Source organism: Alexandromys fortis, unplaced genomic scaffold (assembly GCF_014885135.2).
Source record: "Alexandromys fortis isolate MF-2015 unplaced genomic scaffold, M_Fortis_MF-2015_v1.1 scaffold_9, whole genome shotgun sequence".
NCBI classification, from domain to species: Eukaryota; Metazoa; Chordata; class Mammalia; order Rodentia; family Cricetidae; genus Alexandromys; species Alexandromys fortis.
In genome coordinates this window covers 20,421,732-20,438,500 of record NW_026067892.1, presented here as the reverse complement: position 1 = coordinate 20,438,500, position 16,769 = coordinate 20,421,732, and the positions used below count along the sequence as shown (strand labels likewise).

The window sequence follows — 16,769 nt, the reverse complement described above, 5'->3', positions numbered from 1 at the left end:
TGATGTCATGACCCCCTCCGGATGTCTCAGGACTGACTTCACAGAATACACCCACCGGGAGAATCTGTAGTCTAGATTCTTATCTCTTCAGACTTGTCACTCAAGACCGTCCTTTCTGGGGAACGTGTATTTAAGTTTTGGTTAGCATTAATGTGTCAGGCCAGGGCGGAACTGTGGCACAGCTCACACATAATATGCTCGAGGCGTGGGTTTGGTCCCCAGTGCTACACACATATGCTCATATTTCCTTCGTGTGCTCTTTGCAATATTTGTAGGGAGTAGAGGCTGGTGTGCAGACACACACTTGCAGCTCACTGCTGTGAGACAAATCTATGCTGACTGGTAGGCATGCAGGTAACAAGGAGGCAGATGGAGAATTACTTGAGATTATAATGTGTGATTCTACACAGTAATAAAAATTTCCTCATCTGTGCTTCAGCTCTGTTTTAAGGCACACGTGACAGAGACATTTTAGTTTACTGTGTTCTTGGTGGCTCAGAGAGCAGCAGAGAAGAGCTAAGAAAGGACGATGGAGTTACTGACGGCCTTGAGTGTTTTCCCTGGTGTTTGCCCTTTGCCCTGCTGCTGCTGAGGCCCTGAGTGCTGTAGGTCTTCACGCGCAGAGGATAACAGGTTTAAGAATGGAAGAAATAAGTCCCATTGAACTGAATTTATTTTGAAGCAGTTCTCACATTCGATCTGTCCGCTCACTAATGGAGAGCTCAGGTCTCAGAGGCCAGTTCATCATAACTTCCCCACAAAGCCGGCTCTTACACGTTTGGTGCACTTCCTTTGTCAAAGCGTTGTGAATTGAAGGTGAACTGTCATTGAGTCCACTGACATGATCAATCAAGAACGTTTTGGAGTCATTCCCATCTCTTACTGCTCGATATTGACCTTTCATTGTCTATTTCTCATCACAATAAGAGCGAGTGTGTTATTTCAGGATTTATAAATTCCCCCTTCCCAAATGTACACTTTTAAAGAGACATATGTATTCTAAAGCTCTTGTTTAAGTCAACTTATAAACTTTCTGGAATGTCTCCTTTGCGCAAGGAAGTTTGGAAGGCTGTGCTAATTGATACAGAAGTAAGGTGTGTGTGTGTGTGTGTGTGTCCCCACATGCACAGAGGGTTTCTTTCTCTATTGCTCTCTACCTCATTAATTAATTACTTAACTTTTGAGGCAGGGTCTCTCACTGAAACTTAAGCATATTAAGGAGTCCTTTGGGCTGGTTAGGGTTACATAGTGAGATTTTTGTTGGTTTGTTTTATTTTTGTATAAAGTCAATATAATAATTGCAGTTGTTAGCCAACAGAAAACATCATTTAAAAGTTAAAAAACTGTGTACTCATTATTCAACAAATTATAAGATAATTAGGAATATGTGACAAAACATGTCCAAGAGCTTTTTGTAGGAAACTGTAAACTGTAAAATATTTGTGTATTCAATAATAGATGTTGTCTTAATCTGTGTTCTGTTGCTGTGAAGAGACACCATGACCATGGAGTTTGCTTAGCGTTTCAGAGGTTTAGTCCACTATCCTCATGGTGGGGAGCATGGCAGCACACAGTGAGCATGGGAGCTGAGAGTTCAACATCCAGATCCGATGGCAGCAGGAAGATAGAGCCGCTGGGCCTGGCGTGGACTTCTGAAACCTCAAGCCCATCAGTGACAGACTTCCTCCATCAGGGCCATATCTTCCAATCCCTCTCAAGTAGTGCCCTTCCCTAATGACAAACATTGAAATCTGTGAGTCTATGGGAGCCATTCCTATTCAAACCACCACAGATAACATTTAAAAACATTTTTATTATGGGGCTGGAGAGATGGCTCAGCGGTTAAGAGCACTGGCTACTCTTCCAAAGGTCCTGAGTTCAATTCACAGCAACCACATGGTGACTCACAACCATCTGTAAAAAGATCTGGTGCCCTCTTCTGGCCTGTAGGCATACATGCAGGAAGAACACTGTATAGATAATATATAAATAACCTTAAAAAAATTATTATTAGTCCTTTGAGAATTTTGTACAGTGTATTTGGATCATTTCCATCTCCCATCTCTCCCCTTTATTCCTTCCAGGTACTCCCCTCCCCCTACTTCATGTCCACTTTTTAAATGCTTAAAATTTTTTTAATAACTAATGCATGTGGGTGTTTTGCCTGCATATATGTCTATGTACCACATGTGTGCCTGGTGCCCCCAGATACCTGAAGAAAGAGTCAGAGCCCATAGAATTGGAGTTAGAGATGGTTGTACATCTCCATGTAGGAGCTGGAAATTGAACCTGGGTCTTCTGAAAAAGCAGCCAGTGCTCTTAACTACTGAGCCCTCTCTCCACCACCCCTTTTCTTAAAAATAACCCAGTAGTCCAGTTTATGCTGCCCATAGACTCCTGGGTGTAGGGCCAGCCACTGAACCGTGGTCAACCTATTGTTAGCTATACCCTTAAAGAACTCTGACTCTTCCTTCCCCAGTGGCCATCAGCTGTCCAAGGCTCCTCAGTTAGGGCTGGGACTCCTGAAACCTTTCCCTTTATGCTAGAATGGGACTGACTGGGGCTTGTATGGGTCTTGTGTAACTAGAGCTTTCTCTCCCACCTTCCAGTTCCAAAATAACCACTCTGAGGTTTAATATTAATTTCAAACTATTTGGCCTATTAGCTCAGGCTTATTATTAAATAGCTCTTACAACTTAAATAAATCCATTACTATTATTCTATATTTTACATGAGGCGTGTGGCTTGTTACCTCACATCTTGCTCCCCTGGCAGCTGCTGGCATTTCCCTGACTCAGCCCTTCTTCTCCCTGTCTTTCTACTTGGATTTCCCACCTGGCTCTATTCTGTCTGACTATTGGCCAATTCAGCTTCTTTATTACCAATAGTAATAAGGCATATTCTCAGCATACAGAAGGGCATCCCACATCAGTCTTTTACAGACAGTATTCTTTCTAGATGCCACATTGTCACATGTGGTTCTGTATGAATTTAAAACAAGTTGGTCATTTACTGCATAACTGAAAGGGAGAGCCAGGGGCAGGAGCCGTTATAATAGGAATAGGAGCAGGATACTTAAGGGCCATTACAGTAGGAGCAGTAGCAGGGTGTTTGAAGCCATTACAATAGTCTGGGAGAAGCAAGATGGCCCAAATTAGAGCAGTGGCAGTGGGAATCAATAATTGGATGCAAAAAGTAAAATCTGCTTAATTTGGCATTTCTCTTAGAGTGGAGGGTAGAGAGATGACTAAGCTAGTTTATATCAGGAATACAATGGTGAACTCAGACTAGGAAATCTGTAATATTCCTGTCAGATTTAAAAACATTGTCCAAATACATGCTTGAAAGGATATGCTGGGCACCTTGGTACATTCTGTAGTAACTGCACTCAGGAGGAAGGCCAAGGTGGTGTTCAAGGTCATTCTTAGCTACACTGTGGGTTCTAGATCCTGCCACCAACCGAAGGACCTGTGTTTGATCCCTAAGACCCATGTGGGGAAAGAAGAGAACCAGCTTCTCGAGTTATTCTCTGAACTCACACCTGTTTATGTTCATGTTTACAATTAAATAAATTAATGCAATTTAAAAATAAAAGTAAAACAAAAAAGAAGTGGATATAGTCTAGTTGTTGAGAATTGGCAAATGGGAGAGTCGTATTTATATGTTCTGAAGTTAAAATTTAAAACTACGCATCTCGGTATCACTGCATATAAGTTGCCCTCTCCTTTCACAGCCAAACTTTTCTTTTTTTTTTAAACAGATGAATTAAGTAAAAATTAACTTGCCACCCCTTGTTTTCCTTCCCAGAGTAAAAATTGCCAAGAGTCATTGTCTGTGTCTATTATTTTAAACAAATAGAATTGCATTACACTATCCTGCAGTTCTTCTTTCAGGCAGGGTCTCATTTAGCCCAGGGCTGGCCTTGAACTTCTGACCTCCTATCTCTACCTCCTGAGTGCTGGGAGTAAAGGCAGAAACTACCATGTTTAGTTGTGGTTTTGTTTGTTTGTTTTGTTTTGTTGGTGTTGGCATTGAACCCAGCGTACTGCCAACTGAGCCTTTTCTGCAGCTCTTCTGATATGGTGGCCTGAGATCTCCACTGTCATGTCAGTGTGCCCAGATGCTCAGAAATACTAAGTGCCATAGGACCTCTCTACAGTAAAATCTCGAATCTTTGGATTAATAACTCTCAGTCTGGTATTCAAATTCTTCCATCCTGACACCAAGTTAACGCTTCCACCTTGTGTCCTGCCATCCTGTGTACCTTTCCTGGACATGAGCTTGATTCCTTGTCTGTGTTAAATGTCTGTCTGTGTTTCTTGTCCTCCATCCTTTCCCTCAAAGAATTGGTCGGGTGATGCTGGAGAGCAAGTGCCACTCAGTTTTCTAGATGTAGCATTTTTTTTAAAAAATAATTTGTGGATTATAGTATATGCTTCCTAAACATTGGATACTTATGTAGGTCATTTATTTATTCAGCTGAAAACCAGAGGCACTGAGTACTCTCAGCTTTTTGTCCTCGCCCCTACTTTAGTCCCAGCTCTTACACTATGACCTCTTCTCCCTGTGAGTCACCCAAAGCCCTTTGCGGCTTACTCTGTAGCCCAGGGTGTCTCTCTTCTTTGTCTGATGATGTCACCTCACCATCCACAGATAAACACGGGAGTGTTTGTGAGTCTTTTTTTCTTTTTATGCTTTTCTGCATTTTCCTAGTTTCTTTTTTTTTAAATATTTATTTATTTATTATGTATACAATATTCTGTCTGTGTACATGTCTGCAGCCAGAAGAGGGCACCAGACCTCTTTACAGATGGTTGTGAGCCACCATGTGGTTGCCGGGAATTGAACTCAGGACCTTTGGAAGAGCAGGCAATGCTCTTAACCACTGAGCCATCTCTCCAGCCCCCATTTTCCTAGTTTCTTAATGCGCATGTTATTTTTGTAAAAAGGAAAAAGTTTAAGAGAACAATTATGGAGGCACATCTTCCCCCACTCCCACCTCAGTAGTAGCAACTGAACCCTGAGACTGCACATTTATCTGTTTTGGGTGGCATGCTTTTAGTTCCTCAGTTCCTGGCCTCTTAGAAGCCTGCCCTGCTTCTTGCGGCCTGCCGAAGACTAGCCCTTCTCCTTCCCTCCCTCCCAGTGCCTTAAGAGACTGGTGTGCCTTGCTTCCTCCCTGTCTGATTCTTCCTCTGTTCTTTGTCATAAGACTTCTTCTGTCTCTGGTGTGCTTTGCTACAGGTGCCCCCGGTGCTGCCTGTGCTAATTGTGCGCGTGGGCATTCCTTCCAGCCTCTCTGAGGTCCTCTTCCTGTTTTCTCATGCTTACCGGCTGTCTTCCAGTTCCTTCTCTGCCATTTCCATAGGTAAATGTCCCAGAAGGCTGTCCATAGCTTTCTCTTGGCATGCTCTTAATCCTCCTTCCATGCCGCACCTGTTCTGTGCTTTCACGACTCTTTTAGGGTCTGTGTTGCCCAGGCTGGCTAGTGTCTAGCTCTATACTGGCTAGTAGCGCTGTGTGTAGCTCAGAAGGATCTTGACCCCTGCCTTTATCTTCCAAGTGCATTTGTCTCCATTTCTGGCCCAACATTCCTAGGTTGAACTTCAGACTTGTATTTCTGTCTCTTCTTGGACATACATGCCTGAACTGCCTTTCACCTGATATCTCATGCCACACAATTTAAGTGGCACAGCACCAGCTCTATCCCCTGACGATAGTGAGCAAAGGATTCTTCATAGCTGCCTGTTGGCTTAGTGACCTGCCTGGCCACCATCTCCAGGTCTGGGGGGCCATCTTCACTTTCCTTCTCTCCTTGCCTCTGTCATGTGTGTCAAAATGGGCACCGCTTTCTCATTGAGCTCTTCAGAGTTCCTGCTTGTTGTCTCCAGAGTGTGGGCCTCGTCATTTCCTCATTCATAGTGGGGTCCTGAAGAGAGTGGTCTCTGAAGGCAGACTGACTTGCTCTGATTTTTGAAAACTCATTTTAAAATTTTTATTAGTTAAAATGGATTGGGGGAGAGAGGTAAGGGAAGGTAGCAGGAGGATGACTATTACAAAGACGAGGATATGTGCTTGTTTACTCAGGCTCTGTGTGTGTCTGTCTGTCTGTCTCTCTGTCTCTGTCTCTCTCTCTCACACACACACAAAGATAAGAAAAGGAAAGACATTTAAATTAATAGAAAACTGTGTGAGCTCTGGAATTCAGTCTTGGGCATAGCACACTGAGCACACCACTCTACCCCTGAGCAATAGTGAGAGCGACAAAGTTTGGATCTGACACTCAGTAGCTGCATAACTTGCCCAGGTCCCATAACTTCCTTTCGCTTAGCTCCTTCATTGGTAAATTAGGGTAATGATGTGTACTGAGGATGAAGTAGCTTAGTAGATACAGAATGCTCAGTGTGATGGCCAAGGCATTGTCTGTTAGTCTTTCTCCAGGGAAGAAGCCACCTAGTCTGTCCTGTACCACTGCCCTTTTTCCTTCTAATCTTCACTTTGGAAACACTTTCTCCTTGCCAGAGTCAGGGGTCAGAAATGGAATCGGGTCATAGCATTCCCTGTTAAAAGTTTGACTCTCTGTGGTCTGACCTTACTGCTTCATAGCCAGCCCTCCTTACTCTGTCCCAGGTGTGTTCAGTAACCAGCAGGCTGCCGTCTGCTGTGACCCCACATCTCGCATGTTCTGCATTTTCTTTGCTTGGAGTACCCTTCTTTTCCTGGTTTTGTCTGTGAATCTTTATTAATCCTTCAAGAACATGCTGAAATCTGTTTCCATGCAGAGTCGATCACCGTAAAACCGTATTGCATTGTAGAGATAATCGCTTTTCCTCCATATGCCGTTCCCCTGGGCTGCCTTGGAACTCGAGTGTGTCTCACGTTTGCCTCACACTCATGATCCGGCCAGGTGTGGTGGTCACATATTTAAACCCCAGCAAAGGCAGACTGACCTCTTGAGTCTGAGGCCAGTCTGGTCCACATAGTGAGTTCTAGGCTAGCCAGGGCTACACTGTGAGACCTGACTCACAAACAGACAAGCTGCATATGTGTTCAGTTGGTGGCTGGATTGAGTTTACTAAGATTTCGGTGTCTCGACCTCTCCAGGTTACAGGAACTAGTTGATCGCATGCTGGAGCGCTTCCAAGCACTGGGACTGATCGTGAAGGATTGGACCAGTGTGAAACTACACGCCACGGTCATGAACACTCTCCTCAGGAAAGACCCCAGTGGTAAGTCCCTGAGATTAGCTAGAGCTTTAAATGAGCCACCGTTCTGAATCTCTCCGCCTTTTTGCTCTGATGAGCCCAGTGGACGTGGCAGGGGCATACTTAGCATGGCACACAGTTCTGTCTCACATTGGCTTGTCAGATTTTGCAAACATAAATATGTCATGAGGGTTGGGGTGCAGTGCCTAGTATGCATGAGGTCCTGCGTCCTTAGCATGTCTCCCCAAGAAGGCTTTCAGATGCCCAGGAAAATTTAACTTAAACAATGGAGAATCTCAGCCTCTCGGCACCATTCACCTTATTTCTTGAGACAGGGTCTCTCATGTGCCTGAAATTCACTAAGTAAGGTGGTCTGGCTGTCCAGTGAGCTCGAGGTCCTCCTGTCTCTGCCTCCTTCTGGCTAAGGTTGTAAGTGTGCCACTATGCCGGTTTTTTTCCATGGGTGCTGGGGATTGAGCTCAGGTGCAAGGCAAGCACTTTACTGACTGAGCTGTTTCCCTACCCACAACTTCTACTTTTTAATAGTTAGATTTTTGTTTTGTTTTTAGTAATGATTCCTTCCTTCCTTCCTTCCTTCCTTCCTTCCTTCCTTCCTTTCTTTTTTTTTTTTTTTTTCAAGACAGGGTTTCCCTGGAACTAGCTCTTGTAGACCAGGCTGGCTTCGAACTCACAGAGATCCGCCTGCCTCTGCCTCCCAAGTGCTGGGATTAAAGGCATGCACCACCACTGCCCGGCATGATTTATTTCTTTCCAAACTGCTTGTGTTCTTTTTTCTTAGCAGGGAGGCTGTTTGTGTTTACTTTGATTGTATTTTTGAGATAGGATCACAGGTCCAGGCTGGCCTTGAACTTGCTGTCCTGAGGGGGTGGTCTTAAACTCTTCCATCTCCTGCTTCCACATCCCAGGGGTTGTCTTTCTAGGTGTACGCCACCAAGTCTGGCTTTCAGAACTTGCTTTTTAAGCTGTGGAGTTGGCCTGAGGCTGTAGTCTTGTTTAGAACACTTCTCATTCCAGCTAGGTCTGGAGTTCTCACACACATAGTTAAAAGTTGTTATATTCATGGAGTTATTAGAACTCTGGATGAGTCCTTCAGTTCTGACCTGGGACTCTGCAGACCTGGATAACGAGAGAGCACACTGGACAGTAGAAATCCAAATGCTTGTAAAGGTCTGTGAGAAGGCAGGAGCGAGTTGTCAGCCAGAAAGCATATGAAAGTTAAATAATTCTTGAGGGTCCTTTGAATTTTCTCTTCCCTGTGCTCTTCTCTGTATTGAATTTTTTACTTGAAAAGGATGTGAAAAGATATGTTACTTTTTCTTTTCTGTCTCTGTTCCTTTGGTAGTCTTCTGGCTGTCCTTTAAGGACATCTTTTGGGATATGCAGCCTAAATTAACTTAGTCAGCTAGAGCACAGTTTTGTTTAGGCCAAGGTCATGGGCTTGCTGCCTTCCCCTGTAGAATGTAAGGATATCTTTAATGGTACCCCATTTGGAGATAGTCCTTAAGTATACCCAAATCCTGGACACCTTCAATTTTGAATAGTTTATATGCGAACTTTTGTGTGTTTTAACATAATTAAAATCACATGACATTTATTTTGGAGTTGTAGAAGTCTGGCATGACTTCATCTCAAGCTCTGACTTTATTGGTGGAGAACTGAGATTCAGGAAGAGCTCGTTAGTTGCCCAGTGCATACAGGTAGGGCTTGGAGAATGCCGAATGAATGAAAATACAGGCAAGGAGTTGGTGTCTGCAGCCCGGGAAGCCTCATTTCTTGACTGTTAGCTGCTTTTCCTCCCACCTCGTGCTGCCGTCTAGCAGGAGGTGGAAGCTTCCTAGTCGGCCTGTGGCCTCTGGATACTCAAGGGGGTGGGCACAAACACACTTCTCATGTTCCTCTCACATTGTCTTTGGATTATTTACAGCTGAAGGCAGATACAATCTCTACACACCAGATGGCAAATACATCTTCAAGGAAAGAGAATCATTTGATGGCCGAAACATTTTAAAGGTCAGTATGGCGCAGAGTGCCATGGAAGTCTTCTGGTGCACACCTGAGTGAGGGAGGAAGCAAGATGCACCTTTTAACACCTTTCCTACTTTTCCTGAAAGGATAACTAAATGTTTTAATGTCAGAGAGAGAGAGATACATCATCCATCCATCCATCCATCCATCCATCCATCCATCCATCCACGCTTCCTCTTGGTGCCTCTAGAGTACTTGAAATTCATGATTTAAGAAAGTAATATTTCCCAGCTACTTTGATACTGGATTTGAAGCTAGTGAGTTTTACTTTATTCTCTAGAGGTTTGAGTTTGCATTTTTTTTAACGTGAAAAAATTTGTTTTGATCTAGTACAATTTTTCTCTTCACTCACAAAGTTGCTCTCCAAGGTTACTGTCTGTCTATTTTTACTCAGGAGGCGTCTGTGTCCTAAAAGTAGAGAGTCAGTGTCCAACTGCTAAGCCCTGCTGTTCTGAATCACATTAACCCAGGAAATAGAAATGCAAGGAGTTCTGTCCCGCAGCTTTCTGTCTCCTGCACGCTATCTGTATAGTCGCTCTGTTAGGTTAGCATGCCATTGTTCCTCTGGGCAAAGAGAAACAGCTTTCGATGATTCCTTTGTTATGGATGGTTTAGTTCATACAATTTCATGGCCAAGAATGTTTTCCAGAGTTAGAGTATTAGTCAGGGTTCTCTAGAGGAACAGAATTGATAAAATGAATGTGTTTATTAAAAGGGGCATTTATTAGAATTGCTTACAGGCTGTGGTCCAGCTAGTTCAGCTTGCTGTCTCTTGATGGAAAGTCTATAAATCTCAGACGTCTCAGCTGGTCTTCAGTATACACTGGAACCTCAGAGAGGTAGGCTCTGACAGTAGAGAAGGGATGAACTTGCCATCAAGAGTGAGGGGCAAGCAGGCAAAAAGCTGCACTTCCTTCTCCATTTCTTTATATAGCCTGACTCAGGAAGCTATGGCCTGGATTTAGGGTGTGTTTTATCACTTTAAATGGTCTGGATTTACAGTGGGTATTCCCATCTCAGATGAGCCAGTCAAGAAGAACCCCTCACCGGTGCCCCAGTTGCTTTGGTTTTAGTTGATTGTAGATGTAGTCGAGATTAGCCACCATAGCGTGTAACAGTGGTCAGAGCCGCTTCATCTTCAGTGTGCTCCTTCTTCCCCTCTTTCCCTGTTATCTTTACCTCACTCCTGGACAGACTGAGCAGCCCAAGGGTTCTTCCCCAAAAGCTCCTCTCATTGGCTTATATCATAGGCTGTTTGGGTTTCCTTTTAATTCCGTGAATACCAAGTTGGCATTAAGCCTTTCCTAAAGATTGCTCTCTCCATTCTTCTTTTAAAAGAAAAAAATCAGTGGGAAGTGGTGGTCCATGCCTTTAATCCTGGTACTCAGGAGGCAGAAGTAGGAGGTTCTCTATGAGTTCAAGGCCAGCCTGGTCTACAGAGCTAGCTCCAGGACAGCCAAGGCTAACTGTCTCAAAAGGCAATGACAATAAAAAAAAAATCAAGCTAACAACAACAAAAAGCAAAGTAAGTCCCACAAAGTGGGTTAAGCCTCTAATTTCCCCGTTTGTGAGATGAAGGGAGAAACCTCAGGGCCTCAGAATGCCCATTCCCATATAGTGAGTCTGAGGTCTGCCTGGGCTACATAGACCCTGTCTCGAAAAAACAAAGAAGCAAATAAGAGCAATGAATGGAAAATTCCCAAACCAAAGAAATGGAGGAAGAGAAACATTTGAGTCCTGTAGAAGAATGGTAATGCTAATCATAGCTGAATTCATCAACCTGTCACTCGCCTGCATCATGAATGAGAAGCTTCTAGTGAGGGGGGGTGGTGCATTCCTGTGGTAGAATGCTTTCTAGCACACTCACGGCCCCAGGTTCTCTCTCCAGTACCGTAAACCTGGGAAGAGAGAGATGTTTTTCTTGAGATTTCCTGACCTGAACCCCCTGTACTAATACGAGTGTAGCGCCCTCTAGCGTTAACTTGTGCCACTCCGCCACAGTACCCTTATTCATGCCTCATCAGTTTTAGAGAGGGGGCCAGTGAGTGAGTGATTGGAGGCCGTTTAGTTCATTCCTCATTTGAATCTCTAACACAGGACCCACTGTGGTTAGACTTGCCAAAAGGAATTTTGGTTTGTGGTATAGACTAGAATCCACAGAAACACTCAGAACTCTCAGGCTTATCATTTTTCTGCAGTTTTGTGCAAGGGAAATCTGTATTTAGGTGGACTTCATGAGATATTTGAGGTTATATCTGCTCAGAATCAGAGTAATGCCTGAAAACTCACAGATGGCAGGGCAGCAGGTTCACCAGCTGATCTAAAACTGTAACTAACTAAGAGCCAGATTTTTGGGGCTCGGGGTGTGTAGTTCAAGTGGTAGAATGCATGCTTAGTGTAAGCCTGATGCTGTATGTGTTCAAGCGCCAGCACCAGAATAAGAATAACAATCAGACTTCCGTGTTGAGTATACCAGCATTAAGAGAAACACTTCTTGACTATGAAGGTGAGACAGCAGGTAGCATTCAGTCCCTGCCCTCGGGAGCTCCTGCCTCTGAGGGGCCAGAGGTTAGTGGACAGTTCCAACATGACATCGTAGGCTGATGTGCTGAAGAAAAGTAAGTACCTTTGAACAGGGGGCAGAGTATCTGCTAATATCTGTAATTTCTCTTATTTTACTCCTTAATCATTAGTTCCAGAAAATAGAATCTTTGATCTGTGGGTCAACCAAAGGAATTAAATCTCTTTTAAAACCAAGGCAACTGTGGGTGTAATTGTCACAATCTCAGCATAAATACACCCTATGTAACTGTGGTAGGCTACCTTTTGGAATTGCTGTGCCAACTCGAATATGAGAACCCATGTTCTCTGAAGCCCTTGAAATGAAAGAAAATATTTAGAAAATCAGTTGATTGTTTTTATATTGTAATGATGAAATTATTCTTTTAATTTTATTTTTTGAGATGGGGGTCTCATTATGTAGACTTGACTCGCTTGGAACTCAATGTGTAGTCCAGGCTGGCCTTGAACTAATGGAAATTAGCCTGCTTCTGCCTCCCAAGTACTGCATTAAAGGCATGGGCTTATTTTGGATTTTATATTACATGCACACAAGCATGTGGAGACCAGAGGATGTCTTCTGTGAGTTGATTCCTTCTTTCTACTGTGTAGGTCCCAGGGATCAGACTCGGGTAGTCAGACTTGGTGGCAGGTGCTTTTGTGGAATGAGCTATCTCATGAATTTCAAGATTAATATTTTTTTTAAAAAATGCCTTTAATCTCTGCACTCGGGAGGCAGAGGCAGGTGGATCTCTGTGAGTTTGAGGCTAGCCTGGTCTACAAGAGCTCGTTCCAGGACAGGCTCCAAAGTTAAAGAGGCACTGACTGGAGTAAACAGAAAGGTTTGCCGTGTTGGATACTGAGGAGCCCAGGCTTACCTGTGCAGACAGGATCCGGAGTGTCTGTGGGAGGCAGCCTTGGGAAAAGCCAAGCTTCTCAGCTATTCATCAGGAAACGTATCAGGAAAAAGCCATCTCTCATTGCTGTAATTTAATGAGTGCCGGACGATTACTGCTCCGCTCCAGGAGGAAATTGGTCCTTTTGGTTCTGTGGAATAGGATGTGTTCTGGGTGCCTTATTAGTAAGAAGAAAGTCGCTAATGGCTTTTGGAGGTAGAAGGCACTTTTTTCTTTTGTACAGCTCTTGTAAGAGTTGGAGCAGCTGTAATAGACTAGTGTCTGGTTTTTCATGGTTAAAATAAGATTTCCCTAAGAAAGAATTTGAAGGAGGGATTGACAAAGGATTGTTCTGCTGTGTTATTCAAAGCAGAAAAGGAGCAAACACAGTCAATTATGGTGTTTTTATGGCAGTCTGACAGCTCCAAAAGGAGATGCATTAGTGAAAATGGCCCAGGCCAAATTAGTAGACTGATGTTCCCTGAGAGTTTCCACTTCTAAGAGGTAGCAGGAAAGATGCCGTTCATGTAGCCATTGGCTGTGAGTGCTGTGTAGCCGGAGAAACATGGCCAGTCTGAAGATGTAGCAGGCGCTAAGGGAAGTGATTGGTCATCAGCGGCCAGCCCCCGACAGTGAGGCAAATGGCCTTGTGCTTGAGGGACTTGGGACGGATCCTGGCGCAGTGGAATCAGTCTGTAAGGCCCTCCGCTCAGGGACTGACAGGGCACAGACTGACTGCTCACCGTGTGTGCAGACTGCAGACTGAGTGTTTCAGTGAGGTAGTCAGTCAGCTTTACCTAGAGAGCTTTTCATAAAGACAGTTTGTTCTAATTTTTTTTTCCTGAAAATGTACAAGGGCAAAGTATATATGTGCTATTTGACAGAATCATAGAAACAGTATAGCTACTGGCCAAGTCGGGAAGTAGAACATGTCACCATGCCACACTCCCTGGCTGGCTCTTTGGTTAGTGTGTCTTGAGGGGACAGACATAATTTAGTTTTTAGTATTCCCAGGAAAGAGGCTTCACTGGCACTGTCCTTCCTTTTTATCCCTCGGCCCCCCAGCCCCCCGACTGTCTCCAGACGATCCTGCAGTAGAAATCACAGCCTTCCCAGATTAGCTTGCTTCGCACAGCAAGGTGCTTTCATGTGCTTCCTTCATGTCATTTCTTTTTCATATTTTTTTAAAATTTTGTGTATGAATATTTTCCCTGCATATATGTCTGAGTTCCATATGCATGCCTGGTGCCCTCAGATGTCAGAAAAGAGCATCGGCTTGCCTGGAACTGGAGTTACAGACAGTTGTGAGCTCTCGTGTGGGTGTTGGAAATCAAATTCGGCTCCTCTGAAAGAGCAGGTAGTGCTCTCAACCACTCAGCCATCTCTCAGCCCTTCTTCATTCATGCCTCATTGTGGCTCAGAGCGCATTTCTTAGTACTAAATGGTGCTCTGTTGTCTGGCTGCCCATCTTTCTCAGTCACCTTGCTAAAGCACTTCTTGATTGCTTCCAAGTTTTGGCAGTTATAAATAAAGCTATGAGTGTCTGTGTGCTAGTTCAGGTGGGAATTTAAGTTCTTATCTTGTTTGGATAAATAGCAAAGAGCACAGTGGCTGGATCATGTGGAAAGAGTATGCTTAATTTTTTTTTTTTTAATACTATTTGTCTTCCATGGTGGCTGTACCATTGAGCATTCCCACAGCAATGACTGAGAGTTCCTGTGATTCCGTGTCCTTGTTACATTTGGTCTTTTCAGTGTTTGGAACTTAGCCCATTCCTCTTTTTTATTTATATTTTTCTTTTCAAATCTTATTGAGAGAGGAGAGAGAAAGAGCGAGAGAGAAAGCATATACCACAGTGCACACATGGAGGTCATTGGCAACATCCAGGGGTCAGTTCTCGTCTGCTGTGGGACCCAGGTGTACCTCAGGCTTCCCCAGCTCGTGCCTTTACCCACTAAGCCCTCTTGCCTGCCTGCGTTTGGCCCTTCTGACGGGAACATAGCAGTACCCAATTATCTTAATTTTCAGTTCGCTGCACCACACAATGTTGAACATCTTTTCAGGTACTTCCTGGCCATGCAGATTCTCTTTCATGGTTTCTGTTCAGCTCTTTTGACTCATATTTATGATGGAATGTCTTGCTGATGGATTTCTGGTTGCTCAAATTGAGTTTTGCTCCATATTGTGGCTGTCATTCCCTTATCTATCTGTTTGTTTGTTTGTTTTTTGTTTTTTGAGACAGGGTTTCGCTGTTGCTCCCTTATTAAAGGTGAGTTGATTGTATTTATGTGGATTTATTTCTGAGTCCTCTGTTCTGTTCCATGTGTGGAGCTGAAGCATGAGTGAATGTGTATTATGTTAGCTTGGTTGTTTGTTTGGGTTGTTTGTTTGTTTTCGAGGCAGGGTTTCTCTGTGTAGCTTTGGAGTCTGTCTTGGAATTCACTCTGTAAACCAGGCTGGTCTCGAGCTCACAGAGATCCACCTGTCTCTGCTCCCGAGTGCTGGGATTAAAGGCGTGCGCCACCACCACCCAGTGTGAATGTATATTATTAACAAGGACCAGTGCCTCAGACCCTTGGGAATCAGCAAACCTTTCCTCCTGTGTATGGATGTTGGCAGTATATTAAAAAACTAGCATCCACTGTTTCCGCTTCCCAGATGACCACAACATAGCCTGCTCCCCTGTAGAGACTAGCCTTTCTTCTCAGACTGCAGGTAATAAACCACAGCCCACTCATCCCAGCTTTCCTGTAGGTGTGTCTGTGTGTTGTCCTTCCTCTGTTTCTTCATTGCCCCAGGTAGGTTTCCAGGACCAAGCTATGCCAGATGTGCTGGTCCATTTACTGCTTTATTTTTTACCCAAGACCCCACTGTCATATTATTCCACCTTTATAATAGGTTTTAAGGTTAGATAGTATCAGTCCTTTGAGTGATTTTGGTATTGATTTGGCTATTTTGTTTTGTTTTTCTTTCTAAATAAACTTTAAAATCTGTTGATAGCCATAGGATCACTTTTTTTTCCTGGTGTAGTAGAAGGTTGCTTGTTCATTTCCTGGCCACCCAAACTCCTGAGTAATCATACAGAAACTGTATTAATTAAATCACTCCTTGGCCAATAGCTTAAGCGTATTGCTAGCTAGCTCGTATATATTTAGTTTACCCATTTCCATTATTTTATATTTTTCCACAAGGCTCGTGGCCTACCAGCAAGGTTCTGGCTGGTGGCTTGTGTCTTTTTCCTCTGGCGGCTCCATGGCATCTCCCTGACTGTGCCTTCATTTTCCCAGCATTCAGTATAGTCTCCCATCCCTGCCCCCCCCCCCCCCCCCCCCCCCCCCCCCCCCCCCCCCCCCCCCCCCCCGCCCAACACCCTATCACAGGCCAAGGCAGTGTTCTTTATTTATTAACCAATGAAAGCAACACATATATAGAATGACCTCCCACACACACCATCCTGGGGGTGTTGATTGAGGTTGTTTTAAATCAATAGATTAAGTTGGATGTATTCATGAATTCTTTAGTTTTATTTTTTTTTTAATAGAGTTTTGTGGTTCTCCCCAGGAAGATATTACTTCATTGTTAGTTTTATATCTTTCCTTTTAGGGTATGAGTATAGATGATGCTACACTTTTAATTTTTTTAACTTTAAAAAGACTTATTTATATTTATTTTATTTTTGTGAATATTTTTTCAGCATGTATGTCTGTGTACTACATGCATTCCTGGTGCCCTGAGAAGCCAGAAGAGGGTGTTGGAGCCCACAGAACTGGAATTATGGGTGGTTGTGAGGTGCCATGTAGGTGCTGGGAATTGAAACCGGGTCTTCTGGAAGAATAGCCAAGCTCTTAACTGATGAGCCATCTCTCCAGCCACATTTCCCTACTTCTCCCCTTTTTGTTTCTTCAAGGCAGGGTTTCTCTGTGTAGCCCTGGCTAGCCTGGAACTAGTTCTGCAGACCAGGCCAGCCTGGAACTCATAGAGATCCCCTTGCCTCCCAACTGCTGGGATTAAAGACTTCCGCCACTGCCACCCAGTTTCCAGCCTCTATTTTTAATGTCAAATT

General features: G+C 43.9%; 1 protein-coding gene across 5 annotated transcripts in view; it reads left to right on the top strand.

Annotated features, from left to right (window-relative positions):
• The window catches only part of Ascc1 (activating signal cointegrator 1 complex subunit 1), an 87,985-nt gene that overhangs the window by 46,653 nt on the left and 24,563 nt on the right, over nucleotides 1–16,769 (top strand). For 4 of the 5 annotated variants that reach the window (XM_050140046.1, XM_050140034.1, XM_050140026.1 and 1 more), the window contains exons 8-9: nucleotides 7,105–7,229; nucleotides 9,151–9,236. In XM_050140046.1, the coding sequence (XP_049996003.1) occupies nucleotides 7,105–7,229; nucleotides 9,151–9,236 (211 nt within the window). The remainder of the gene's footprint in view (nucleotides 1–7,104; nucleotides 7,230–9,150; nucleotides 9,237–16,769) is intronic. The other variant, XR_007591303.1, reaches the window with a different exon arrangement.